Source organism: Drosophila mauritiana, chromosome X (assembly GCF_004382145.1).
Source record: "Drosophila mauritiana strain mau12 chromosome X, ASM438214v1, whole genome shotgun sequence".
Classification (NCBI taxonomy): domain Eukaryota; kingdom Metazoa; phylum Arthropoda; class Insecta; order Diptera; family Drosophilidae; genus Drosophila; species Drosophila mauritiana.
This window is the reverse complement of record NC_046672.1, coordinates 14,835,198-14,860,468: the sequence shown is the minus strand read 5'-3', so window position 1 is coordinate 14,860,468 and position 25,271 is coordinate 14,835,198. Positions and strand designations below refer to the sequence as shown.

At 46.7% G+C, this 25,271-nt stretch overlaps 5 protein-coding genes across 7 annotated transcripts in view; 3 read left to right on the top strand and 2 right to left on the bottom strand.

The window, feature by feature from the left end:
- Positions 1-836: 836 nt before the first annotated feature.
- LOC117147398 (lipid storage droplets surface-binding protein 2) lies at positions 837-5,555 on the top strand. 3 transcript variants are annotated; one of them, XM_033314268.1, is made up of 5 exons: positions 837-1,317; positions 2,680-3,117; positions 3,644-3,694; positions 4,066-4,247; positions 4,385-4,630. In XM_033314268.1, the coding sequence occupies exons 1-5, from the start codon at positions 1,125-1,127 to the stop codon at positions 4,526-4,528; spliced, it is 1,008 nt and encodes a 335-aa protein (XP_033170159.1). In that variant the 5' UTR covers positions 837-1,124; the 3' UTR covers positions 4,529-4,630. The 3 variants fall into 3 exon arrangements, with proteins under 3 accessions (XP_033170159.1, XP_033170158.1, XP_033170160.1); XM_033314267.1 differs by lacking the exon at positions 4,066-4,247 and having other exon boundaries at positions 4,385-5,555; XM_033314269.1 differs by lacking the exons at positions 3,644-3,694; positions 4,066-4,247 and having other exon boundaries at positions 4,385-5,555.
- Positions 5,556-7,838: 2,283 nt separating this feature from the next.
- LOC117147347 (1-acylglycerol-3-phosphate O-acyltransferase Pnpla3) lies at positions 7,839-9,829 on the bottom strand. Its single transcript, XM_033314206.1, has 2 exons — positions 9,201-9,829; positions 7,839-8,997 (listed from the first exon to the last, which is right to left on the bottom strand). The coding sequence occupies exons 1-2, from the start codon at positions 9,663-9,665 to the stop codon at positions 8,026-8,028; spliced, it is 1,437 nt and encodes a 478-aa protein (XP_033170097.1). The 5' UTR covers positions 9,666-9,829; the 3' UTR covers positions 7,839-8,025.
- A 598-nt stretch (positions 9,830-10,427) lies between these two features.
- LOC117147348 (transmembrane emp24 domain-containing protein 5) lies at positions 10,428-11,718 on the top strand. The gene is made up of 2 exons (XM_033314209.1): positions 10,428-10,530; positions 10,605-11,718. Exons 1-2 carry the CDS (start codon positions 10,522-10,524, stop codon positions 11,322-11,324), a joined length of 729 nt encoding a protein of 242 aa, XP_033170100.1. The 5' UTR covers positions 10,428-10,521; the 3' UTR covers positions 11,325-11,718.
- Positions 11,719-12,288: 570 nt separating this feature from the next.
- LOC117147346 (NADH dehydrogenase [ubiquinone] 1 beta subcomplex subunit 7) lies at positions 12,289-13,027 on the bottom strand. Its single transcript, XM_033314205.1, has 2 exons — positions 12,918-13,027; positions 12,289-12,852 (listed from the first exon to the last, which is right to left on the bottom strand). Exon 2 carries the CDS (start codon positions 12,849-12,851, stop codon positions 12,492-12,494), a length of 360 nt encoding a protein of 119 aa, XP_033170096.1. The 5' UTR covers position 12,852; positions 12,918-13,027; the 3' UTR covers positions 12,289-12,491.
- Positions 13,028-13,497: 470 nt separating this feature from the next.
- LOC117148275 (E3 ubiquitin-protein ligase highwire) overlaps positions 13,498-25,271 on the top strand; it is a 44,131-nt gene continuing 32,357 nt past the window's right edge. The window contains exons 1-13 of the mRNA XM_033315588.1: positions 13,498-13,878; positions 15,815-16,925; positions 17,068-17,454; positions 17,646-18,765; positions 18,830-19,529; positions 19,597-19,736; positions 19,798-20,357; positions 20,416-21,463; positions 21,524-21,802; positions 21,863-24,410; positions 24,470-24,617; positions 24,679-24,781; positions 24,845-24,980. Coding sequence (XP_033171479.1) covers positions 13,808-13,878; positions 15,815-16,925; positions 17,068-17,454; positions 17,646-18,765; positions 18,830-19,529; positions 19,597-19,736; positions 19,798-20,357; positions 20,416-21,463; positions 21,524-21,802; positions 21,863-24,410; positions 24,470-24,617; positions 24,679-24,781; positions 24,845-24,980 — 8,351 coding nt within the window. The 5' untranslated portion in view covers positions 13,498-13,807. The remainder of the gene's footprint in view (positions 13,879-15,814; positions 16,926-17,067; positions 17,455-17,645; positions 18,766-18,829; positions 19,530-19,596; positions 19,737-19,797; positions 20,358-20,415; positions 21,464-21,523; positions 21,803-21,862; positions 24,411-24,469; positions 24,618-24,678; positions 24,782-24,844; positions 24,981-25,271) is intronic.

Genomic DNA, 25,271 nt, shown 5'->3' with positions numbered 1-25,271 from the left:
TTATAAATTGATAATTGTACATTTTTTCACCTGATTTTCTAATTATGTTTTACCTCGAAAATGAAGATAATGAAAATTGTGTCAAAAATATTATCATTTTCATTTAAAACAAAGGTAGTACACAATAATTACTTATTTCAAACAAAACATTTGTACTATAATAATTTATCATAATAATTTAAGTGCACTGGTCAAAAACTAGAGTACAATTATTCATATTATAATTATATGGGGTCCCCAAAGAGAGTCCTAATCTCAATCTCTCGCTGTTGCTGTTTTGGCGCTCTGCTCTCTCCGCAGCGAAGACTATCTTACAGCAGCAAACGATCTAGCTATTTTCACGATAGATGTTGCAAAGAAATGTTCCTAAGCTCATTTATAATTTTTGGTTATTTTAACCTTTTTATGTCTTTAGATCTGTTTATTCACTGTCTCCAATATTACCATTTACTCAAACAAGTTATCACAACAATGCTTAACATATTTGATAAACAAAATTTTTAAGGTTTGAATGGCTTATGGTTTATAGCTTGAAGTGTTTAGTATTATAATTATATTGTGTAACAAACGGGCTTGTCAAAGCTCATGGTTAAATTTAATAATAATAATTGTATTATAGCCCTATTACCCTCGACTAGTAATAACTCTTGGAAAACTCGCTATGATCTGATCCAAGAAGTAAGCTCTGTTGGTAAAAACTGTACTTTTTAGCTATTTTACTTAAATTTCCTCATCCACTTCTTGCCAGCTGCGGCATCACTGTTGCCCATAGCTTTTTGTTGCTCGGCGCTGGCAACACTGGCGGCGGCAGTCGCTCATATAATAAACCAGCCGCGCAGCTCGCAAATCAGTCAGAGAGTCCCAGCAAGCAGAAGTGAGCAGACGTGCCAAAAAGTGCTAGGAATAAAATAAAACAGAGTGCTTCCAGAACGCAGACACAGACATACCCTACATTTGCACACTCACTAGCAGGTTAAGCTGTTTTTTTGTTCGTGAAAGAAAAAGAAGCAAGAGGCGAAAAGAAAAGTGCGGTGGCAAGCGAAAGAGCTTGATAGCGAAAGACAGAAAGAAAAAGTGAAAAGGGCAGCAGAAAGCAGCGCAAGAGGAACCAAAGAGAACTGATCATGGCCAGCGCAGAGCAGAAACACGCCACCGGGAACGGAACAACTGGCAATGGAACGGCGATAAACGATGTGGACCAGCCCAAGGATGCCAAGGACCTTCTGCCGCACCTTGAATCCCTCGAGAGGATCATCAAATTGCCCGTGGTAAATGCGGCATGGGACAAGTCCCAGGATGTCTATGGCAAAGTAAAAGGTAAGCGCAGCAAAGGAAAACATAAGAAAATGAAAATAAGACCTCCTCCGGGTGCATTGAACTCGCCCAAGTCCCGTTACTTTGGCGCGCCTAACGGCACATATAGAGAATAAACGACCGGTGGAGGAGGAGGTAAATAGCAACAACAGTTGCAGCGACCATATGCACTCGAAGCCGTAATCGAAACCGAAACCGTTCCTTTTTTGACTTTGCTTCGCCATTTTAATTCGAGTTGCAATTCGAACTCGAAACACATAGAGGGCAGCAACAACAACTCTTTTTTGTTTTTATTTTTTTTTAACTTTAATTGGCCAGAAATTAAGCTCAATTGATATAAATTGATTGCCGGTCGTTCAATAATCGAAATCACAGCAACAACAACCATGACCTAGCAATAAGAAAAGCAAAAAGGCCGGCACTTTGCCCTCGTGACGCGTTGCGTTCAAAGTTCGCTTAAAATTTACATAATAATAAAACAATCTTGGCCAACGCAACAGAGAGCGAAAGAGAGATAGAGAGAGAGAGCAGTTGGCGGGCGGCAAAAAGGCCACCGCACGTAGGCTGCAGCCGCAGAGGCGCCGACAATAAAAGGGGGCTCGTTTTGAGGAGAGAAAAAGCAAAGCAGACCCAATGGCCACTCCACTGGCACTGGCAGTGCTGCTAGGTCTGAGCAAAAGTTAAACTAAGGTTGTACTTTAATTATAGCTAGAATAAAGTTACTAGTTTTTATCTCAATATTAATCCCAGCCTAAGTTTGCCGATCGTAAAAGCACAGATCTCTGAAAAACAAATACTTAATGCATTTACTAGACAATACCGATTACCGCTGCCGAATAAAGCTAGATTTGGCTGGAAACCAACTAAAGCGCGCAGCACTTATGCTAAGGGGCTCTTGGGGTCTCACCGTCAGCAGCAGCAGCAACAACAACAACAATTCTAGTTGGACTTTCGACTTGTTTGTGATATTTCGCAGTTGTTGCTGGGATTGGAATTGGAATTGGAATGGATGATGTGTTTGCCGAGTGACGAACTATCAAAGTCTAAACTGGCGGGCCCCAGACAGATAGAATAGGGGTCCAAGGGGCCCTGGGGTTCGTGAACTGCGCAGTTGCTTATCAGCCAGAAATGCTACATATTTATTAGTATTATTATTATTATTGTTATTATTATTACGGTTGCAACTGATAAGCGCGCTCTCCGCACTTGTGTCACATGTGTGGGGTATTGCTACACAATTCTAGAAATTCTAGAAGTTCTAGATCTCTAAATTAAACAGGCTGTTAACTTTTAAATTATACTTATACATACATTTGATTTCCAATCTGTATGCTTCATCGTTATGTTAACTATTCATATTTTCAGGCAAAAATCGTGTCTTCGAATGGGCTTTAACGGCGGCCGAGGATTGTGTGACACGCGCGGTGACAACGGCGGCTCCCTTCGTCACCAAACTGGACCGACCCATCGCCTATGTGGACCAGACCCTGGTCAAGGGCATCGATAAGCTGGAGGTAAAGGCCCCTATCATCAAGGACACACCCCAGGAGATCTACAACCAGGCCAAGAGCAAGGTGATCGATGTGGTGCAGCCCCATTTGGAGCGCGTCGTCAAGTTCAAGGCAGCTGGCCAGCAGAAGGCCGCCTCGCTGAAGGATCTCGCCTGGCAGAAGGCCAACGAGGTGCTGGCCACCCAGTACGGCAGTCTGGCTGTCAACGGAGTGGACACCACCACGGCGCTGGCCGAGCGCCTCCTGGAATACTACTTCCCCAAGTGCGAGTCGGATGTGGAGGAAGATAATGGTGAGTGTTGACGGTAGAGTTACAAAAAAGTAGGGCACTATGTGAGGTTCTTTTGTTTATATATTTATTCATTGGAGCCGTTGCACAGTGGTTTCACTTGGAATCTCCCAATTGCCATGACGTAAAATTTATTATTAAAATTTATTAAAATAAATGTTAATTGATGCAACTAAATTGAAACCTTGTTGAACATTTCATTACGTTTAAAACTACTTTTTTTTTATTAATTTAATATCAACTACATGAGATCATTTTGTCCTGTCGTACTTCCATTATTGTTATAATAGATACTTCTTTCTAAAAAAAAATTAATAATACTGTCTTCAGAGCGAATAAGTTTAGAATTAAGTTTTATTTAAGAACTTTGTATGATGGTGGAGCGCATTATTTATTGGCTCCGTACCATTTTCCATCTGTTGGCCCAAAAATTTAAAATTAGCTTGTTTGCCTTCTGCTGCCCTCACTTTTTTTGCGCGGTGTGTAAACAAAATTCTAAATATAAATCGTAAATATTTTTAATTCTCAGATGATAAACAAAATGCCGTCGTGCAGAATGGCAAGAGTTCTGAAAATGACAGTAAGTTCCCGATCCCCGATCCGATCTTTTGTTCGTTCGATCGTTTGTTTCTTTGTCTGCCACTAACACACCGTCTAATAAGCATAAAAATAGCAAGTAAATAAAAAAGCATGAACACTAATCAAGCATGGCGATAATTTCACACACAAAACTAGAACAAAATGGGAATATAATATACAGAAATATTTACGATTTCGAGTCGAGCGATAAATGTTGTCTCTAGCCTTGGGATTTCCGACACCCAGATCCTGATCCTGGTCCTGTCCCCGCCCCTAACTTTAATTAACCGCCCAACACCCTCCAAAAAGTGACACTAATTTTCTAAATTAATATCTCTCTCTCTATCTCTCTTTCTCTGTGCCATTTGTTAGTTATTGTTGTTGGGGAGAGCTACGACCGGGATCACGATCAAGAGATTGATGATAGATTCTTAGTGGCCGCCTCGACGGTATTTCTGTCCATGTCCCTGAAAATCATAACCGAAATTGTTGAGTACGTTAGAAGAAATCCAGAGATTGTAGGCATTATCGATAGGGAACTCAACAAGTTTATGGTAAGCACACACAAGCCCACACAGCGCCACACTTACTAATCAATCAATGACTTGTTTATAACCCGTAACAAATACTCAAATTACTATTGCTCGCTTCCCTCGCTAATGGCGATTGCCTTTGCTCATTTTACTTGTAGTGCCAGTTCCCGCCAGCGAGGATCCAGTCCTACACACAGTACAGACGGTTGGACGGCTATCCAACAAGATCTCGCGTCGCGTCTATCGAAATGTCTCCCGACAGATCAAGCAGGTCCAGAAGGGCAACATCAACGACTATCTGAGCTCCCTGATAGCCGCCCTCAAGTTGCATCAGTACATCAACTTTATTAACTCGTCGATGGGCACGAATGTGGAGCAGTCAGGCGGCAGCAGCAGCGACGCCTGTTCGCCATTTGGTACCACCACTAGCACCACTACCACCAGTTCCGCCAGCTCCACCAGCAACAACAAGCCCGTTGTGGCCTAGCCACATGTGGCCAAAGGCAAACGGGCGCCGGCGGTGTCGTCTCAGTAGTGGAGAAACAGCAGCCCATCTACAACTATATCTATCTATAGCTAGATATTATCCTCTTTCACACACGCTCACCACCTAAGATACCCCCCTACCTACCACCCACGCCGCCCATTTTATAATGTATTTTATAAATTCCTTTTTTTTTTGCGTACTATTTCATTGAGTGTACTAGTAGTACTTCCATAGAGGATCATCTAAAGTGGAGAAGGTTATTCGAACGCACACCCAAGAAGCCCGCCTCCTCCTGCGCCACCTGCTTTGTAAATATTTATTTGAAGTATAGCCCTCACCAATCCTAGTTGTAAGATATAGTAGTCGCAGAGATTCGGGAGTCAGAAGAGAGCGTTTTTTTTTCGTCAATTTTAGCTGTGCTAAAGTGCCACGCATGCATTGAATAATACATTATATATATATACTAAAACACACCTATATATGCCTGACATATACGCAGATATATGATATATATACATATAGAGAGAAACACACGCACACGGTTGGCATAGTGCGGTTTAGCTGTACGTATACGTAATATAATACCTAATGCTATTTCTATATCTATTTAAATTCCATTGTACGCTCGCTGGGAGTCCAACCAGATGATGTCTAATTGCTAATGAAAATGAATTATGCCTAATATATATCCATATATATATACATAACACAACACACACCCCTCTCCCCTCACACACTTGTATGGAGAACCTAGCCATAATGTTTGCTCTAAACAATTAGATTGATAATATTAAATATTAATAAAAAGAACCAACGCAAAACTGGAACGAAGAACAAGAGAATTGCCGACGAATTTCTTTCAATTATTTTTGCCTCTGCCACTCGATGATAAGCGGAGGGGGGCGGGGGGAGGAGGAGCTCCTAATGCCCCCTATCTGATTAGGCGCCTTATCGGGACAGCACTGTACGGTCCGCTGATTTATTTCGAGTTCAGTGTAGAGTTCAGTCGCTGCAGCGAATGAATTTATGGAGCACTCGCTGGCCAGATAAGGCGTCTATATGTATGTACACTACGTTTTCGAACATGTGATATTAAAATGCGTTTTGCTGGAAATCAAAAATCGCTGCTAAAACCATGTGCTTCATATTATAGTACATGTAAAATGTATGTCAACTAACTATTCCAATATTAGCTGGCTAGATAATACCAAAATTCTTATTTGGTTGCTAGTTACAATGACGTATGGGTTAACTACTTCTACTTGCCCATTTGGCCCAGTTCCAGTTCCAGAGTTAAGATCGCACTTTCCTGAGCCGCACTGTCGTCGCCCAGTGGACTTGTGACTCTGTCCCTGTCGATAATGACGGCGTTAATGGCCATGCAATTATCCGTCTTGTAGATTGGGCAAAACGTCGACGTCGGCTTCTCGGAGTTTCCTTTTCAATGCACTTCCTTTGCGGATTCTCCCCCGATGCTCCACCATCTCATTTGTATGCTCCACGTCTGGCCGATCGCTTTAATTTGCGCTCCCGTCCAGAGGAACATGCCCAGGGGCTCAGGGGTCTGTCCAAAGTCTGGACTAGGTTCCAGTTTGACCGCCGCCTGGTGCCTGGGGAATCAATCTCAGGTCCAGACCCGGACCCAGCATACTTGGCATAATTTTGAGTTTTGCGAAATGCATTTGGTCTGAAAATATTCATGAGTTTCGGTCTGGCCAGAAAAGGGCTTCGCTGAGGTATTGGTATTTCTTGTGGAACCCATGGAACCCATGACTTGCTCGACGGGTTTCCGAAACCGCAGTCGACTAATATGGCATGCACAAGGAGAAAAAACTGAATCAAAATAAAATCAATCACTTATTAAATGTAACTGCTAACTAGTAGAATACCTAGAAATTCGCAAATCTTATCGAATTTGAATAGCTTAGACCAATTCTACAACCTTATTGAATATTTTCGCTAGAAGAACCATTACTGGTATTATGATAAGTAAATCTACTCCTTGTGCTCTACAGCACCATTGTAGGACTCCTGATACCATATTGATATTGAATTGTAAATCCGATTCTTCCGATTGAAGACTTGATGCCATGATAAGTAAATCTTCGCTGTATATTCGATGAAGCTCTGCTGGTCTTTCGCTGATTAACTTTCTTGATGGGTAGATCCTCTGTGTAAGTGCAATGCGCCGATCGTTTGTGGGTCCGTTCCGATGATCATGGAGGTAACGATCGTCATTGGACAGCCCAATGTGATGGAAATGCCAACCGCAAGGTGTGTACCCTTCCACAGGGGGGCCTCCGAGTGTAAAGATGTTAATGGACCCGGACTTTGGACCGGTCTCCCCCGTTCAGATTCCGATTTTTCTCGCAGCGATGATGACGAGGTCTGGTCTTCCAGTCCTCGCCTGGCAACGACAATTCTTATCGCGGTGAAAGGGGGGCGGGGAAGAGGAGAGAGTGGACCCATAAAGGCGTTCCAACTATAAACGTAATCAAGAGTAAGTACTATAAAAAAAAAAAAAAAAACTGAATGACTTTATAAAACACACACAAATACAAAATCCGACGAGAGGGAAGAGACCCAAGAAAGAGAGTTGAAGCGGAAGTGTTCCGGGGGGCAGGCGGTGGTAAAGCCTCAGGATGAGCCACCGCCTTCGGCGTAAGGGGCGTGGCATCCTTTGATCACCACGAGTGTGCGAGCGAGACGGGCGAGGTGCAAAGTGCAGAAAGTGGCGTGATTCTTATTATTCATTCTCTCGCTTCTGATTATTGAGTATGATATTGCACGTATATGTACATATATGGGTATTATTGCGCCGACTTCTCTGATCTCGTCGTGCATCATTCTCTCCTGCGTTGCACCTAGCTGATAAGAATCTGCGTCAGAGGCTCGGATCTGGAGGTTATATCAGTTTATTCGGCTAGAAGAATCGAGTGCAACGCAGCAAGCGGATTTCAATTTCGGTAGCCAAATACTTAGAATCTTCGCAGAGATTTCTTTCTTTTCTTTTTTTTTGACTAGGACCTTAAAATTTAGTCTTAAACTTAACTCATTTATCTTGTGTACTGAAATATTTTCAATAAAACGTGTACATTTGATTTGTTGCTATACATCAATTACAATTATATTTGATCAAATTTATTAAGTTATTCACAGCAGTCAGTACATAAAAAAAACAGTTAAAACTACGATGTTTGAGAAAACAAAACGCGGAAAAGTTTGTCCATTAAATAAAAGTAATTGCGCGAACAGACATAAAAATCAATTGGAAACCGATCGATTGACGATCGCTGATAAAGCTAATGGCGCCTAATGAACGCCGGATGTCCCCTCTACCTCAGCCACCTGATCTCCCGATTCAATTTGGCTGGCCTCGCACACTCGTTGGGCCTTGACTTTGTCGTTATCGCTATCACCCAGTGGCGTCGATGGAGGGCAGGAGATGGTCGAGGAGTGGCAGGCGGCAGGTGCCTGCATCAGAGCGAGATCAAAGTGCGGCTGCTCGCAGAGCGTGAGACTCTGGCTGAGATGGCGGGCGATCACTTGGACCATGTGCCTGGCCAGCGGCGGAGCGAACATAACGCGACGCAGGAGCGACCAGGTGGAGCCCATGAGCGAACTGCCATAGTGATCGTGCTCCTCTGGTGGCCTTTTCTCAAGACGTTGCTCTTCGCTCGGTGTCAGATTCTCCACGCTGGTGGTGCTTTCTTGGTGGTTCTTCACCTGATTGCTGATCTCCATTTCCATACTCCTTCCGTTCCTGATCCTTTCGTGCTGGGTTTTCTTGGTCCTCTGCGGACTTGGTCTTTGAGTCTTCTGTTTACGATTCCTTCGCTTCTTGTGCTGCACATCCTTTTTGTTCGTAGTCATGCGATTTATGTGCTCCTGCTCAAGATCCCTTGGGCTCTCCCGCAGCTCCTTCTCCCTCTCCATCTGCTGATGGATCCAACTGATCATGCCCTTCTCCTGGACCCTGAAACCCTCCTTGAGTAGGCTATTCCTGCGCAGGAATTGGAGCGTATCATCGTAGCCCTGCTGACAGAAATTGGCCATGAAATCCGCCCTGCCCGGCACCAAGATGCGCACCATGCGACGCAGATTCCGCCTGGACAATCGGATGCAAGTGTTCGCCCAATTGATGTTCAGCTGGAGCAGATGGGGGTTCTGATCCCGTGGGCATATGTCGCTCTCCCCGCAAAATGGACTTACGGTGACGGTGTGCTCGTCCAGCAGCGGCAGATTATCGGAAAAGGCCCCATCCATATAGCGAACTCCTCGGACCTGATAAGACATACATATATTTCATATATACATATATATTCAAGTGGAACACCTGGTTTGAAATTTTGGTTTGTCGTTGCTGATAATCTTAATTTCGCAGAAAAGAAGCATTTAAATTTCTTACATTTCTTTATTAGATATTTTATGGGAAGAACGTGATTTCTTCTGGCTTCTATATCACCAATAATAATTAAGAAACCCACCTGTGGAGGCACCAATCCAGACAGTCCGGGAATGAAGCAGGAGCACATGAGGGCCTGGAGGAGCTCCTGCCGGGAGCTGAACTCCGACATGACCACATTGCGGCGATCGCTGACGCGGGTAAGCGAAATATGGAGTCGTCCGCTGGCCAGCAGATGGGCGTCCTCGGGCAACCAGCTTCGCATGCCCTCGAGGAGGCACTCCGGCAGATTGAACCACGGACTGAAGGCGCCCAACGAATGCCGTTGTATCTCCTGGACAACTCGCAGGAAATCCCCGGCCATGCATTCCAGCGGGAGATCACAGATGAGACAGCAGGCGGCCAAGGCACCGGCGGATGCGCCGGCAATCCTCTCCAGCAATAGTTGGGGGGCGTGTTGGCGTAGGCAGACGGCCACGCCCACGTGGTAGATGCCCAAGAAGCCACAGCCGGAAAAGGAAAGACTCCTCCTGGTTCGGATCTTCATCTTTGCGAATTTAACCGATTCGTGGCAAATAAGCTCTTCACGTGATCAGCTAAAACTGACATATAATCCGGTATGCCTGTCTCTTTTTCGCCTGATTTTCCGATTTTTTGTTGACGTTTTTTATTCTATTTTTCCAAGTTTTCTTTCGAGCTTATTCTTGGCCTGGTCAGTGTGACCTTGCAAAGTAGTTTTCAATACTGTAAAATACTAATTATAAGGGTTTTGAAACAACATAAGCAATACGACATATAGTTTAAATTTTACATAATTATTGTTATATTACTTTTGAGATTGCTTAATATGTTGGTAGTATATTTGGATTCTTATTCCATCTCTTGGCGACACAGGTCTAAGTGTTAAACTTAAAGTTATTAAAACGGGTTTATAATTTGTTTAATTGCTTATTTTAATCATATAAATTTTTTGTTTTAAACAATTTGGTATATTTAATTTTCTCATTTAAATTTGCCGCCAATTCAGAATCCGTTATTGCCATCGTTGCCAGATCTTCCCGTTGAAATCTAGCTAAATGTTTATTAAATACTATAGGAAAGGTAGCAAATTCGCCGAAGTAATTGCTTTAGTACACGTTACACTTAAAATAATACTGTTTGACTTATGTTATTCAAAATGGGAAAGTAAATCTTAGTTTTATTCTGCATATTTTATATTCTCATTAAATATTTATACAAAATCTGAAAATCGGCATATCTGGCTACAAAATAGATAACATGGCATCGCTGAAAAACCGCGAAAAGCAAAACCACTTATTAAACTTCCGAACTCTGCACCGCGAGCGGTCACACTGCCACAGCGAGCATTTTGTATTTTTTAATATTAGGTTAAACAGCTTACAATGCAAGCGGTAAGATAAAGAGCCGGCTAAATTTAGCCACCATTACTCATTACCTTTGCGTCACTGGTCAATTGATCCTCCAGATCTGGCTGGGAATGCCTGGGTTGGTCCTGCTCCTTTCCATCGCAGCACTTCTGCTGGGCGTCCAGGATGCGGATGCGTACGACAAGGAGATGACCGTCTATGTGGACGCCGGCAAAACGGAGTGCCTATACCACTCGGTACGCCAGGGCGAGATCATCGACTTTGAGTACCAGGTAATCGATGGCGGGCACGGCGACCTGGACATCAGCTTCACCCTGCTGGACCCCATTGGCCTGGTGATAGTCAGTGACTTCAAGAAACCGGAGAATGTCCATCGCCACGAGGTGGCCAAGGAGGGCGACTATCGGTTCTGTTTCGACAATAGTTTCAGCATGTTCAACCGCAAGACAGTGTTCTTCGAGCTGATTGTGGAGCGCGAGGGCGAGGAGCTGCAGGGTGACTCGCAGTGGAACGAGGTGGACGAGCTAACTGGGCTCTCGCGGGACGAGTATTACGATATGAAGGTGCAGGACATTATGGACTTCATTGGACGCATTCGTCTGCAGCTGACCAAGGCCCGCCAGTTGCAGGATGTGCTCCGTTCGCACGAGGCACGCGATCGCAATCTGGCCGAGTCCAATTTCCAGAAGGTCAACCACTGGTCTATGCTGCAGATCAGCGCCATGATTGGTGTGGGCCTCATCCAGGTGTTCATGCTGCGCAGCATCTTTGCCACCGGCGGACGTATGCACAATCTGTGGCGCAAATTGGGCATTTGATGGGTCGGTCCTGTGCGCGGTGACGAGGAGAAGCCTCTACCAAAGATGTGTGCGCCGGAGCAACGAGGATGCATTTGCTCGGCATCCGGCAGCTGGATCCTCCCCCACTAGTTAGAATGTAATTTATAAAACAAACCACTTGCCATCATCAGTAGTTCGTTAGTATCTATGCATATACGATTATATATCATACATTATGTAGTCAGGAGAGATATAGTATTCCGCATATTTATAGATATGCGGGTGTGTGCTTGTGATATACGGGGTGTGTTGTGTGTGCGCGCATGTTCGTTGCATTGTTAAACGAAAGCAATTGTACGATTGTAAGCAGATGAGTTTGATTTTAAACCCAAAAATGCAGAAATTTTGTGAATAAAAGGAGTTTTACTGCCTACACGGGGGCTTGCTAAGTTCATTAATAATTCTGCTTAAATGGAAGCCATTTGGAAGGGTTTACTCTAAGCTATTAAAGCTAATTGGTTGAAAGACTTCCTGTATGAATATCTCACCCAAAAGGCAAGAACGACATATCCAGCTATCTCAAAGTTGTAAAATGTTTTTAAAATTGCCAATTGTTTAGATAAAGAATACTTGTTGATAACCAAACGCCATTGTATTCCAATTATCTATGGTGAGGTGAACACAAAAATTGCATTAGGAAACTGACAATTGGAATCTATGCAATCTATTGAATTGGATTGCATTGTAAAGGCATTAGTTATATTTTTAAAAAAATATTTTGGAACTTTTTGAAGTACTCGTCACTGGTGGCAACAACTGCGTTGTTTAAGAAAAAAATAGTTGGCAGATACTTTGGACGATTTGTTTATTGATATTTCCGCTCAGTTCAACTGCAGTTTGTATTTCCTATAACATCCATACCTTCAACCCACTGCTCATCCAACTAAATCCATTTATAAATGGATAATCCATCCACGATCCACATCTCCAAGACACTCGTCGGTTTTTTCGAACAGTTTTTCAATCGTTTAATGGATAATAAAAAAAAAAATGGTTAGCAGATCCGCATTATTACTAGCATGGAGTTGTTTATTGACATTTCCGCTGGAAACTAGCTTGCAACATGGGGCAGTGGCAGTGAATCCGCGGCCAGGAGCGTCGCCTGGTGTTGTTGGGTGTGTTTTTTTGTGTATAGGGGTATCTAGCCTAAGCCAAGGCGGCCTTGTTGAGGCGCTTCTGGCGCTCCAGCAGCCGGCGCTCCCGCTCGAACTCCTTCATGCGGAGCACGTAGTCCTCGTACTCGCAGGTGAGGTACTCGTGCTTCTGGTGGGCGCACTTGTACACAAACGGGAAGGTGTCGCTGCGGCAGGCCTGGTAGGCGATGGCCAGGTGGGCGCAGTAGTCGCGGAATTCCAGCGGCAGCTTGGCGGACTCCATCTCCTCCTGGGTGGCGATCATCACACGCTCCTTGCGCGACTCGAAGCCCAGCAGTGGGTCAAAGGTGGGCACCATATCCGGGCCGGGCATCACGTCCGGTTTCATGTAGTGCGTCAGCGCGTTGCCCATCCTGCGGGTGGGGAAAAGTCGATTTAGTACACTCGCAAACCATTGAAATTCGCCCAATTAAATTACGTAAATTGTTTTTCTTCGATTTCGGTTGTGCCGCAGCTGTCAAAGTTCTTCTTCTTCCTGCCCCTGTTGTTTTTGTTGCAAGTGACAGCTGCTGGCAGCGTTGCCAGCTCGCGATGCGTCGGCGTTTTTCAGCACTGCTCGAACAGCTGCTGTGTTGCAATGTATGTGAAATATTTTTAAATGTTAACTTTTATAACGGAACTTTGAAGGAAAAGGCAAACAGATTTTGAAAGTTAAACCATAAATGGGATTTTAGTAATCAATACTTTTGCGTTGTTTCATAATATAAAACTGTAAAACCTTAACAAAGGCTGAAATGTAGAATCCAAATTTGTTGATTTAAAATAAATAAAATAAAAATGGAAGGAAATACTCGTGTGACTTAAAGTACCTTAATCTCAGACAGAACTTAAATCGGAAAGCTCCGAAATCTTTAAGATTATAAGCACAGAATAGGACATGCCGCTCTGTTACCAACACTGTCATTGTCTCCCACACAGCTGAGCGTCCTCTCTCGCAGGAAGCGCACAAGAGCAAGCGGGACGAAAGTTTTAGTTCCCTCGTTCCCATTGTACCGTTGCGTTGTCGCTCGGTGTGTGTTTCCTTTTTTTTGCGTGAAAGTGACAAAAGGCAAATGGCAAAAACAAAGGGGACTCAAATTGCCAGACGATGCTCGGCAAAATAGTTAAATTCTAGTTGTTAATTCATATTTTGTTTAATAACCGCTGTGCAATATAAATCATTAGCCAAAGAAGAGAAGAGATAACCGAGAGAGAGCGAGCATAACGTTGTAACGGTAGACGGCAACAGTAACGGCTACGGTAACGGAGCATTAGAATATATAGAAAATATCGATTGGAGCACTGGATCTAACGGAAAATCGGGCCAAAATGGTTGGCCTGCTCAATCCGCTCAAGTATGGCGACCACTTCTACGAGCTGTACACGAACAGCACGCGCAGGTAATCCCCGCCAGCATCTGGATAAGTAGATGTCCCGGAGTCCCATTCAGTTGCCACCCCCTAACCCCTACATCCCCTACGTCCCGTACAGCCCATCCGACTTGGGGTGGAAAAATCGATCTGCTGCACTCGGCTTTCGGCTTCCAATCTGGGTCTTCAACCCCTACACAATTCACATTCGCTCTCCGCGCTGTCGCAGCACCCCCCGATTTTTGGGGGTTGCAACGGGCGGAAGTGGACAGTCCTGCGCCGAACAGCTGAGCTCTGCTCTCAATCAGCTGACTGGCGAGAGCCTCGCGACCTGCATTAATCCACTGATGGCCCACGAGGCGATGGTGCGGCGTTTAGAATGTGCCTCCCCGTTAAAACCGCCAAAAAACACTAACTTTGGGAGACCACATCAAACGGATTGGGGATTAGATATTCCTATATATACTATTTGTATAATCGAAAAAACAATATCTGGCGAAGAAAAATGTTAATTTTAATGTCTAGAACATATTTAAGATCAGGAAAATATATGCTATGACAGATTTGTAGTTTAAAACAACATTGGAATTGATCAAAGATCATTAAACATTAGTTAAAAGTTTAGGAAGAGGATACATTGCTTAAGTAGCTTTAATGAGTTGAGTCTTAAATATAGGGCATATATAGGAATTGTTACCAATTCGGGACCTTGGACTTAAGACTATTTAATTGAATACCTGGACAACAGTTAGTTGGCAAAATGTCGAATCAGCTCAAGAAAATCGATTTGGCAGAAGGCGTGTAAAAAGTTTCTTATTGTCTTGCTTTTATTGATTACTGACAAATTGCTTTAGAATAATTAAAAGTTTTCGCCAAGGTTTTGGCTTTTCGAGTTTCACGGATTTAGTACACTGAGTTTAAGTTTGCCAATAAGAACTTGTTTTTTACAAACACATTATTTCACATTGTATATTATTTTTTAAATACCGCCACTTTTTAAGTATTTTTATTTAGAACCTCTTTTAAAAATTCGTCAAGTGCACTCTTTTAAGCTTTGTAATGAATTGATGTAAATGACATTGAGGAAATTTACACACTTTCGAGGCAGTAATTGCTTCTTCTCGAACTTTGAGCTCTCTTTTAGATGTGTCAAACGGTATTGAAAACCACCTGTCAGCTGCAGGATACAAAAGTTCCGGATGCATTCAGGCGCAAAAATGGTCATGTGGGTATACGAGTATGCATATATACATACATATGTGCATCCCAAAGCTTGCACCTTGGTGCACGATATGTGTACATATGCATGTGCATCTGTCGTCCAAAAATAACGACCGCCATCCAGGATAAAAGCTTGCAGGCTGATAAGAGCCAATAAGAGCGAAAAGCTTCCTGTAGGCAAACAAAAACAAATGCAAGTCCTTCGCCAGGACCTCGCAAATTAAGCTTGTTCCCCTTTTTCAGTTAGTTGAAATGCGTTTTTGATTTATGACTTAGAGTTTGATTAGTGTCCCTGAATATTTTCATAAGTTTTTCATTCAAGTGAGTCCGTTTAAAGGTAATTCCGTGCTTTTTACTTATCAACTATTACATAGTGTATACAATAATAACAAAAAACGCACGAAATCAAAGTTTTCAAGTTTATCATAGTTCATAGTACAAAATATACATAAGTGCGTTCCACCTGTCGAACAGATACACATTTAAAAAAAATGAAAAGATTATCATTTGTGCAATGATATAAAAAATTTTACTTACATTTTCGAAGGATTTTAGTTCAAAAATGTGTTACAAAGTATTATTTTATATTATTGTTTTAATGAATTTTAGAATTGTCTTCCTCAAGTTCTTGTATTTCTTTTGGATAGCTTAATGTTATTTTCATGGTAGGCGTTTATTGATTTTTTATTCAAGTTCATCATACATTTTGTATAATATTTGTTAACCTTATTCCTTTCTATTACAGAAAAATGCAACACGATCGCAAGGTGTTAACGAAACGCAAAAGTCGAAAGGACAAATCGGCAGCAGCAATGGCAGCGGCAGCTGCTGCAGCGGTTCTGGAAGGGAATGCGGGTGCCGGGGGACTGGTGAATCCGCTAGATCCACCGCTGGTCAAGGAACAACTGATGATCTTGCCATCGTTTCCGGTGGCGCACATTGAGCTGGATCCGAATGCGTCCAAGTTTGCGGTCTTCTCGGCCATTAGATCCACCGTGCTGGAGGCAGAGACCCGCTACTCCCTGTTCCAGGAGGGCGGAGCACCCAGTGGCCAAAGCGGATCGAGCCAGAAGAAGTGGAGCAATAACGTGAACTCAGCCTGCTGCATGATGTGTGCCCACAGTTGCATGATAAGCAACCTACTCGATTGCTCTTGCCACGCGCACATGGCTATGCACGGGGCCGTTGGGCCTGGGAATGCAGGTCCTGGCGGACCAGTTGGAGTCCTTGTCGATGGCCGGATACCGGCACCAGTGCCGGTGGTCGTCGGAGGACCCGGTTTGCCGGCAGAGAAGCGACCACGTCGAGATAGCGCCAACAGCGATGCGGATTCGGACACGGAGGAGCCCACCGAGCGGGAGCCCGTCTACGCCACTGTGCCGCTGATTGTGGGCGCCGGCTTGCGCAGTCTCTTCGAGCTGATCGCCGATGCCCGGCATGTTCATCCGCTGCTGTGCACCAAGGCGCTGAAGGCTCTGCTGGATGTCATCCAGGGCCAGCAGCCGGAGAGTTTTAAGCTAGAACCAGAGGAGCTGATCAATCCGCTGTACGATCTCCTTCTCGATTTGGCCACCATGCCGGCGGCACTCAATTCGGCCACCGGTGCGGAGGCCAACTGGTCGGCCATGGCCTGTGCCGCCCTCCTGGGACTGTGCATCGCACGCGGTGATACGGGCAAGATGCTCAAGGCTATTGCCGCCATGCTGATGACGCCGCGTCAGCTCTCCGCCCAGATTGTCCAGCTGCCGGTGGTACTGGCCACCTTGCAGCACACGGTGATCAGTGCGGCGTTGAATAAGCCCACCAGACCGGATTTTCACAGCCACGGGGTGCCGCACAATTCCCTGATCGATGAGGTGAGTTTGGCACATGGTTAGTGTTTTTTTGTTGTTTTATTTTATTTATTTGGTGTTTCCTTGTTTTGCATTGATCGCAGTTTTTTGTTTTTAAGTTTTATTGTATGCCTGGTTAAACAAAAATTGTCCACTTTTTTCATAGTTCCCCGTGAAATTGCCGCCCTTGAGCACAGGTGCTCCCATCACCTCGCCAGCAATGGCCTGCGATGGAGTGTTTGTCTATCTACTCTATGGAGGAACGCTGCTCAAAATCGGCACTGGCTTTGGGGGATCCTACAAAGGTCACATCTATGCCCAGAATGAGGACTTCAGCCACGAGAGGAGCGCCTGGCTGGGCTACAGTGGCGGGCAGCTCTACTTCCGGCGCACCTGTCGCCGCAGTGCTGGCGACCAACTGCAAATGGTGGGCCTGGACACGCTGGCCATCAAGGCGATGAGTCCATTGAGTATGCTGCACATGCGCGAAGGACTCAACTACGTGCTCTTCACGGACGACGACTCACTGCACGCCATCTGCAGCAATCGCGATGTAAGTATTTGCATTTTATTTAAAATCTCAGTGTAATCATAGAAAATAACAAAATTAAAATCAATTTTCGATTATTAAATATTTTTACTTCAAATAAAATATGACAGAATATCCCTAATATCCCTTTAAAAATGAATGTATAACTACTATGTAAGATTACTTTGTAATGAGTATTGTTTTTTTTTTAATAGGATACACTGGTGGTTAAGAAACTAAATCTGTACCACAATAGCTACAACATTGATCCGCCGCCCTTTGAACTGCCGCTCCAGTTGGCCCGCAAGAAGTTCCGGACCCTGGGGTATGCGGCCTTCGAGGATGAGCTGCTCAACCAGTATCAGATTCAGCGCATCCAGTCGGCCCACAATAGCTTTGAGCCGAAGCTACCTGCTCCCTGCAGAGATGCAGATGTGGATGTTATGGGCATGGCCTGCGGCAAGGAGTTTGGCTTGGTGCGGGCCAGTAATGGTCGCGTCTACTATTACGGAAAATCGGCTGCGCTCGGATTGAAGTGCGTGGGTCGCACCCCCACGCTCAAGCTCACCGAGCTGGTCATCTCAAAGGCGGCCAATATAGTCCATGTGGCCGTGGGACACGATGGCATTCATGCACTGTTGGTCAATGATGATGGCACCGTTTTCTTTGCGGGCACAGCTCGTCGCGGTGAAGATGGTGATAGCAGCAAAAACCGGAGGCAACCGAAGGCGGTTAAACCGAAGAAGATGACCAAGATCGATGGCCATGTGGTGGTGCATGCCGCCTGCAACAATGGCACCTCTGCATTCGTAACCAAAACCGGAAAGCTGATCATGTATGGCAAGGATACGGCCCACTGCGATGCCATGGGCTTCGTCAGTGAGCTGCTGGAACAGCATGTGACCAAGGTGGCGCTGGGCAAGGCCCATTGTGTGGCACTCAATGCCAAGGGGCAGCTCTTCTCGTTCGGGCTGAACAACAAGGGTCAGTGCGGCAGGATATTCAACAAGTTGCAGCCGGTGAAGGATGTGCCGCCATTTGCCTCATCCTCAACGGCCGCCGCCTGTTTTGCATCCCTGCTGCCACTGGACAAGCGCCTCAAACTGGACTTCTCCACGCTGTGCGACTACGATGACCATAATCTGGTGCAGGGTCAGTGCCGCGTGTGCGTCATTTGTCGAGAATGCACGGGATACAATGTTAGCTGTGTCTCCGCTCTAAACGTACCACTGGATCAGCGTTTGGCGGGCAGTATATGTCCCTGTGGTCACGGAGATGCGGGCTGCGCCAAGTGTGGCCTATGCGCCGCCTGCATTGCCCTCCAGGATAGCGATGGTGAGTTTATCTACTGATCGAGAAATCCTTAGTTAAATTTTTAAATACCAATCTCTACTTGCAGAGGCCAAAACCGAACTAAAACCTCCACCCAGTGACGTACAACAGCGCCAGCAGCGTTCCAAAACCCTCATCATGCGCCGCAAGGAGCGAAAGGGCGAACTGGAAACGGGAGCCGCCGGAGGAGGAGCTGCAACGCCCACTGACCTGGACAAGGATCCGCCTCGAGTGGCTCCACTGGCGCCGCAGCTGCTGCAGCTCACCAGCTCATCGCCTGTGGTGCAGGTTGCTTGTGGATTGCACCATACGGTGGTGCTCACCTTGGCCGGTGAAGTCTACACTTTCGGAAGCAATCAGTATGGTCAATTGGGCAGTGGAGATCTGCAGCCGGTGAGCGGACCAGTTCGTGTTCAGGTACCGGGTGCCATCAGCCAAGTGGCCGCTGGTAGCAATCACACCGTACTGCTGACATCGAAAGGAATGGTCTACACGTTTGGCAATTACCAGAAGGGGCAACTGGGCCGGCTGCCCAGTGATTATGGACTGAAGCCTCCGCCCCAGGACGATGACTCACCGGTGGGAGCTGGATCTGATGGAGGAGCAGGAGGATCGCCTACAGTTGCGCCGGTGGGAATACCTGGACCGGAGCGATCCCAATCGCCGGCCAACGTGCAGCCAAGTGGCTCCAAGGAGATGCCTCCACTGTTGCCGGTGCTCACCCAGCGTCAGAAGTTTCTGTGGAATTGTTCACCTGGAGCAGTCTTGTATGGAAAAAACCACATTGAATTAGTATAATAATGATTGCTAATGATTATCTATTATCCTTTGCAGTGGTTTGGGCCCCTGTTATGGCAAGAAGGTAACCTGGATTGGAGCCAATGGAGATCAAACCTTTATCAAAATAGACGAATCCCTGATCACGGCACAAATGCTGCCCAAGATGCATGTGGTGGCCAATAAAAAGACGATATGTAAGTTTCTCATAAGATTCTTAAAAAATCAAATAAAAATATGTACTCATCCCCGATATAGTGCTCATTCCCAGCATTCCGCTGTCCTTCCACACGCTCTCCATAAATCGGCGGGATGGCAGTTGTACTGCCCATTATCGTGGACAAACCAACTTTGTGAAACTGATGCAAGCACAGCCGGAGCAACAGCAACCAGAGATTAACTCCAATTTGGATGTGGCCGTGACTCCGGTTGCGGATTCGCCGGCACATGCCTCCACTTCGTCGCTTCTTGCGGCTTTGACGGGCACAGCTACGGCTGGAGTGCCCATCAATGAGCAGATGTCCCGAAGCATGCACGAGGCCAGGAATCAGATCTTTGATGAACAGCTACCAGAGGTGGGATCATCTGCTGCAGCAGCAGCAGTACCAGCACCTGGGACACCGGTATCGGCGGGGTCTGTGCCAAGGAGTCGTCGTGGTGGCAAGCAGGGTACCAGTTCCCCGGAACCCATTCCATCGCCACCACAACTAGCCTTCACCATGGATCCCACATACAATGTTCTCTGGGTTTTCGATGGAGCTGCACGGAAACTACGCTGCCACAATGTGGTGGCCAGTGACATCAACGAAAGCGATGCGGTAAGCTAATAGATGAAATCAGTTTTCCTTGTTCCTCTTAACCTATACTATCTTCCAGAACGCGGCCACTTATCGATCGTTGCTCTCGCCGGAGTTATCTTTGCCGGATCGGGTGGATTCCCGTGTGGCCCGCTCGCAGGCCTCCCTGAACTTACTCGCCTGTCTCGACATTCTCACCTCGGCGCAGGACAACATACCCGGGTGCTTCGAGCAGCCGCTGTTGAAGCAAACCCAACAGACGGCGGAAACGCAGGCCGGTGAATTCCAGGTGGTCAATCGGTTCGATAACTTTGGCGGCGGATGGGGCTACTCCGGCCATAGTGTGGAAGCCATACGCTTTTCGGCGGACACCGATATTGTGATCTGTGGCTTCGGGATGTTCGGTGGCCGCGGGGAGTACAGTTGCAAACTGAAGCTCTTTGATTTGGGCGGCGACGGTGGTGGCTACGAGAAGGAAGGCATCCTGATCAGCGAGACCAAAGAGGTGCCCTACGAGTGCGGTGCCAGAAGTAAACACCACATCCTTCTGCCCAAACCGGTCAGTGCGGTAGCTGGCAGATGGTATTTGGTGTGGGCCCGGATTGCAGGTCCCTCCTCCGATTGCGGATCCTGCGGTCAAGCGTCCGTGACCACCGAGGATCAGGTGGTTTTTTCCTTTAAATCCAGCAAGAAGGCAAACAACGGCACCGATGTCAACTCCGGCCAGATACCGGCCATTTTGTACCGTTTGGTCACCCAGGATTGCAAACAGACGCCGGCCCAAATGGACGCCGATCCTGTGCAGCGTATTTCCCGGGCTTTTGCCAACAGTGTGAGTCGTGAGTGCTTCGAGAGCCTGGTGGTTCTGCTAAGCTGGTCGTGGGATTGCTTTAAGCTGCAGCTGCGCGAGGAGCGGGACCGCTCCCGGCCATTGCAGCTGCAACAGTCGCTGCAGTACCTCGGCTATGTCATTAAGTCATGTCTCCGCCTGCTGCGCAAGTATACAAACGAGATTTACCCGCAGAGGAACTCCTCCACATCGGTGGCCACGGGCGGTGGCTCCAATGCAGCACATGGTAGTGGCGTAGTGACCAATGCCAAGCAGGCTCAGTCTAAGCCAAACAAAGGTGAACGCATTTGCTTTCCTTTTAATGTACTATTTTACTTATGTACTCCTTTAATTATAGACAAGAATGCCCCTCGTGTGGTGGGCAATGCAGCCGTCATGGCCAAGTACTTTGGGGATCCCTCCCCATCGGTGGCCCCAGCCATGATTAGCAGTGCCAGCAGCGGAGGAGCACCATCCACATCGGCCTCGGCAGCGGTGGCACCTGGGAGCGGAACTCCCGTCACCCGGAAGACCAACATGGAGAACATCCAGCTGGCGGAGTGCATTGGCAATGTTAGAGCTCTGCTCATTGGCATCTTTTGCGATGACATATTCAAGGATATAGCCACGGATGAGGGTGAGTTTGAGTCTGGAAGTTAGTTAACCTATTCTATTTATAATATCTCTTACTTTGCAGGCTATGAACTATCGCTGGAGATTCTCGACGAGTGTCATCTGAGCTTTGTGGCCTGTTTCGATGCATTCTACCCGACGTCCTCGTTGAAGTGGAACTGCCTGTGCGATCTGCTCGCTCAGATGGATCGAGGAGCCTTGCATTCCCGCCTGCTAAGCGCAATTCTTGCTGGACTATGCTCGCCATCGGTGAAACTCAGAGCCACTTTCTCACTGCTTAGTGCGGCTGGAAACGAACGCCAGTCAATCATCAGTCCCAGCGACAACTCCGGCTTGCCCATGCTCTCCTCCACGGATGCACATCCGTATCCCGTGCTCGTGGAGCAAATGATCTATCGCACGCAGCAGGAGAAGAGTGATTTTCTGAGCAATTCCTGGACATTTAAGGATGTACTCGTGCGTTTGCTAGACATTATTGCCAGTCCCATAAGATCTCGCATCGAGGCAATATACAGCCGGAGCTTGGGAAGTCTTAGCTATCCAGGAGGTAAAGAGTGTGTTAATCAAGGCTTGATTGACAACTGTTGTCATCTGCTGGCCAGAGTTCTGGCCGAGATTGTCTACCAAACGGCGATGGGTGAATATGACAAGCTGTTCATGCCACCCAGAACCCTTCATTCGACGGGAGCTCGCTTTGCCCGCTGCGATGTGAGTAGGACCTGGAATACCGGAAACTTTGGACCCGATGCCATTGCCTTCGCCGTGGATCGACCCGGTGTGGCCATTGCTGGCGCCATGGTTTACTCGGGATCCGGGAGCTATGACTATCAGTTGGAGTTGCTGTACGATAATACGGCGGATCTGCAGCCGCAGCACAAGTGGGAGACCCTGGAATCTGTATCCGGCAGTTACGATCAGGATGCGGTTCACAACGATCTGGCCGAGATAAAATTTGACCATCCGGTGCACATCAAGGAGAATGCCCGCTACGCCCTTCGGCTATGCTCCCAAGGAGCAAGAACATGTTCTGGCGATGCGGGAATGCCGGCGGTTCGAGGACCTTGTGGCGCCCAGTTCCACTTCTATGCATGCGATCTAAGCTTCAATGGAACCACTCCAGCTAGGGGTCAATTGCCTTGCATCCTGTACTACAGCACGCCTATGAAACAGGATGGAAACTCGGCGAGCGGGCGAACGGGCGATGGATCCAATGTAGCAACTCATTTAGATGATCGCATTATGCTTCTTGGACCCCATGAGGTCTCCACCCGCGATACAGCCCTGCAGATCGCCGCTGATATAACCAAAAAGTGCACTGAACTGCTGATTTTGGCACGCAATGCCATGGCTGCATCTTGTTCGCCGTCTGATAATAGTTCCAATCACACTCAGACCATCGATTCCGAGCACAATATCACACCCATCGAGGAGCACATGGACATCAATTGGGCGAACAATTCCAGGACAGCTGCCCTGCCAACAGCCATAGATCCGCAGCTGTCGACAGCCAGGGATTTGGGCAAACGTATTGAGTCGTTCAGCAAGGGTCTCATGGAGACCCTGAAGTTCGACAAGCGATCCACGAATCCCTTCGAGATGGAAATTGAGATCGGAGCCACCGAAGTCGAGGAATCCGCAGACTTGAGAAATGGCCAAAGCCAAAGTGTAAGCCAAAGTCAGAGTCAAAGTCAAAGTGTTCCGATAAATGGCAATGAACGAACCGCGGATTTTGAGTTCGCCGAGCAACCGGCTCAACAGTCAATGCCCCAGCATCTGCACTCCGATTCGGAGGAGGCTCCGCTGGAGGTAGCCGGCATGGCTGCCGGTGGCGGAGTTAGTGTGGCAGATGGATCTGGTGGAGTGGCAGGAGTGAGCAGTCAGGCAGCTGCAGTGCAGCTGCTCGAGGTCTTTAATCTGGCCGCCTCCAATATGTTCCATACGTTACTGCCACTGGTCTATGCACATATTGCCAATCTGGCTTGCAGTGATCCAAAGAGCTCCGTCCAGATTCTGGGCTTAATCAAGGAGATTCTGCCGCACATCGCGGCCCTAAATCAGTTGCACGTGTCCAAGGATCAGCGACAGCCGGAGCCGGTTCTTTTTGCTACACAGACCTCTGGTTCTGGCAATTCCAATTCGAGCAGCACCACCAGTAACCATTATTGTGTAGTGGAGAGTGACCATCCGTACAAGAGTGCTAGCATTAGTAGCTATCGCGTGGAGTTTCCGCCCTGCGTACAGTGGCTCACCATCGAGTTTGACCCGCAGTGTGGCACTGCTCAGCTGGAAGATTACCTGCTCCTGTCGATTCCCATGCGTCCAGCATCGCAGGCGCCGCCAGTGCCGCATGTGGATGACTATTTGGAGCAGGCGGATAACAATGTGAATGGAGCGGGGGACAGGAGGCGCACTACGGGCGGTGGCATCGCCGGCAGTGGAGCAGCACCGCACACACACCAACGCTCCGCCAGTGTCCAGTTGACTATGGCCAGTTGCTGCCGGAGTCCAGGTTGTGGAAATGCTCCGGGTTCTGCTGCCGCACCCAGTTCCATGCCTCTGCGCAGCCAGGACCCCAATGACAGGGAGTGGATTGTGGTCAAGAAGTTTAATACGTACGTAGCAACATAAACCAATGAGGAGTTATGATCCTAAATGGCTCTTATTATTATAGTGCTTCCACCTGGCTCCACAACGTCCTCATCCTGCCCGGCAACTGCGTGGAGTTCTCCTTGGAAACAGCCTCACTTTACGCCCAGGATCCGCACAACAATCGCTATGGCTTCAAGTGTCTAGTGGTGGGCTATGACAATCCCACATCGGTGAGTTGATTCCGTGTGTAGTACTTTCTCTTTCTAAACCATGTTCTCCCATCTCGCTCAGATTAATGCCAGCAACTCGTGTCTGATACGGCTGGAACAGGAGTTGGCCTATTTGGGTGGCATGTGCAGTGCCAATCTGATGAAGAAGGAGCTCAATCTGCCAGGTAATTTATGCGAGCATTACATTTACTTAGGATTATATTAAAACCAAATATGTGTCACAACAGATGACAAGGACGTGGAGGACATGAGCGGCATTGAGGAGACCATCAACACTCATCACACCCTGCTCTCCAAAGGATTTGCCCTATCTGAACCCCAGTTGACCGTTCACCAGGCTTTGGAATCGTATTTGCCCATCGGGTGAGTTCATAAAGTACTATGGGAAACATAATATTATTTATAAATATTTAAGTATCGTAAACAAAAATGGGCTTCCTTCCAACAGTATTTGCCTTTAAAAGTTTTCGATTATCTTGTAAACATGTGTCAATCTTCTAAAAATATTTTTGAAAGCCATAGGATCAATAAAACTTTTGTTTATATATATGTACATCTCGTCTGTCATCCGCTATTTGTATACAATATAATATTAGCTGATTTTGCCCTCCAAATAGTATTAGCATATATGTACATATGTAGCATATACATTTA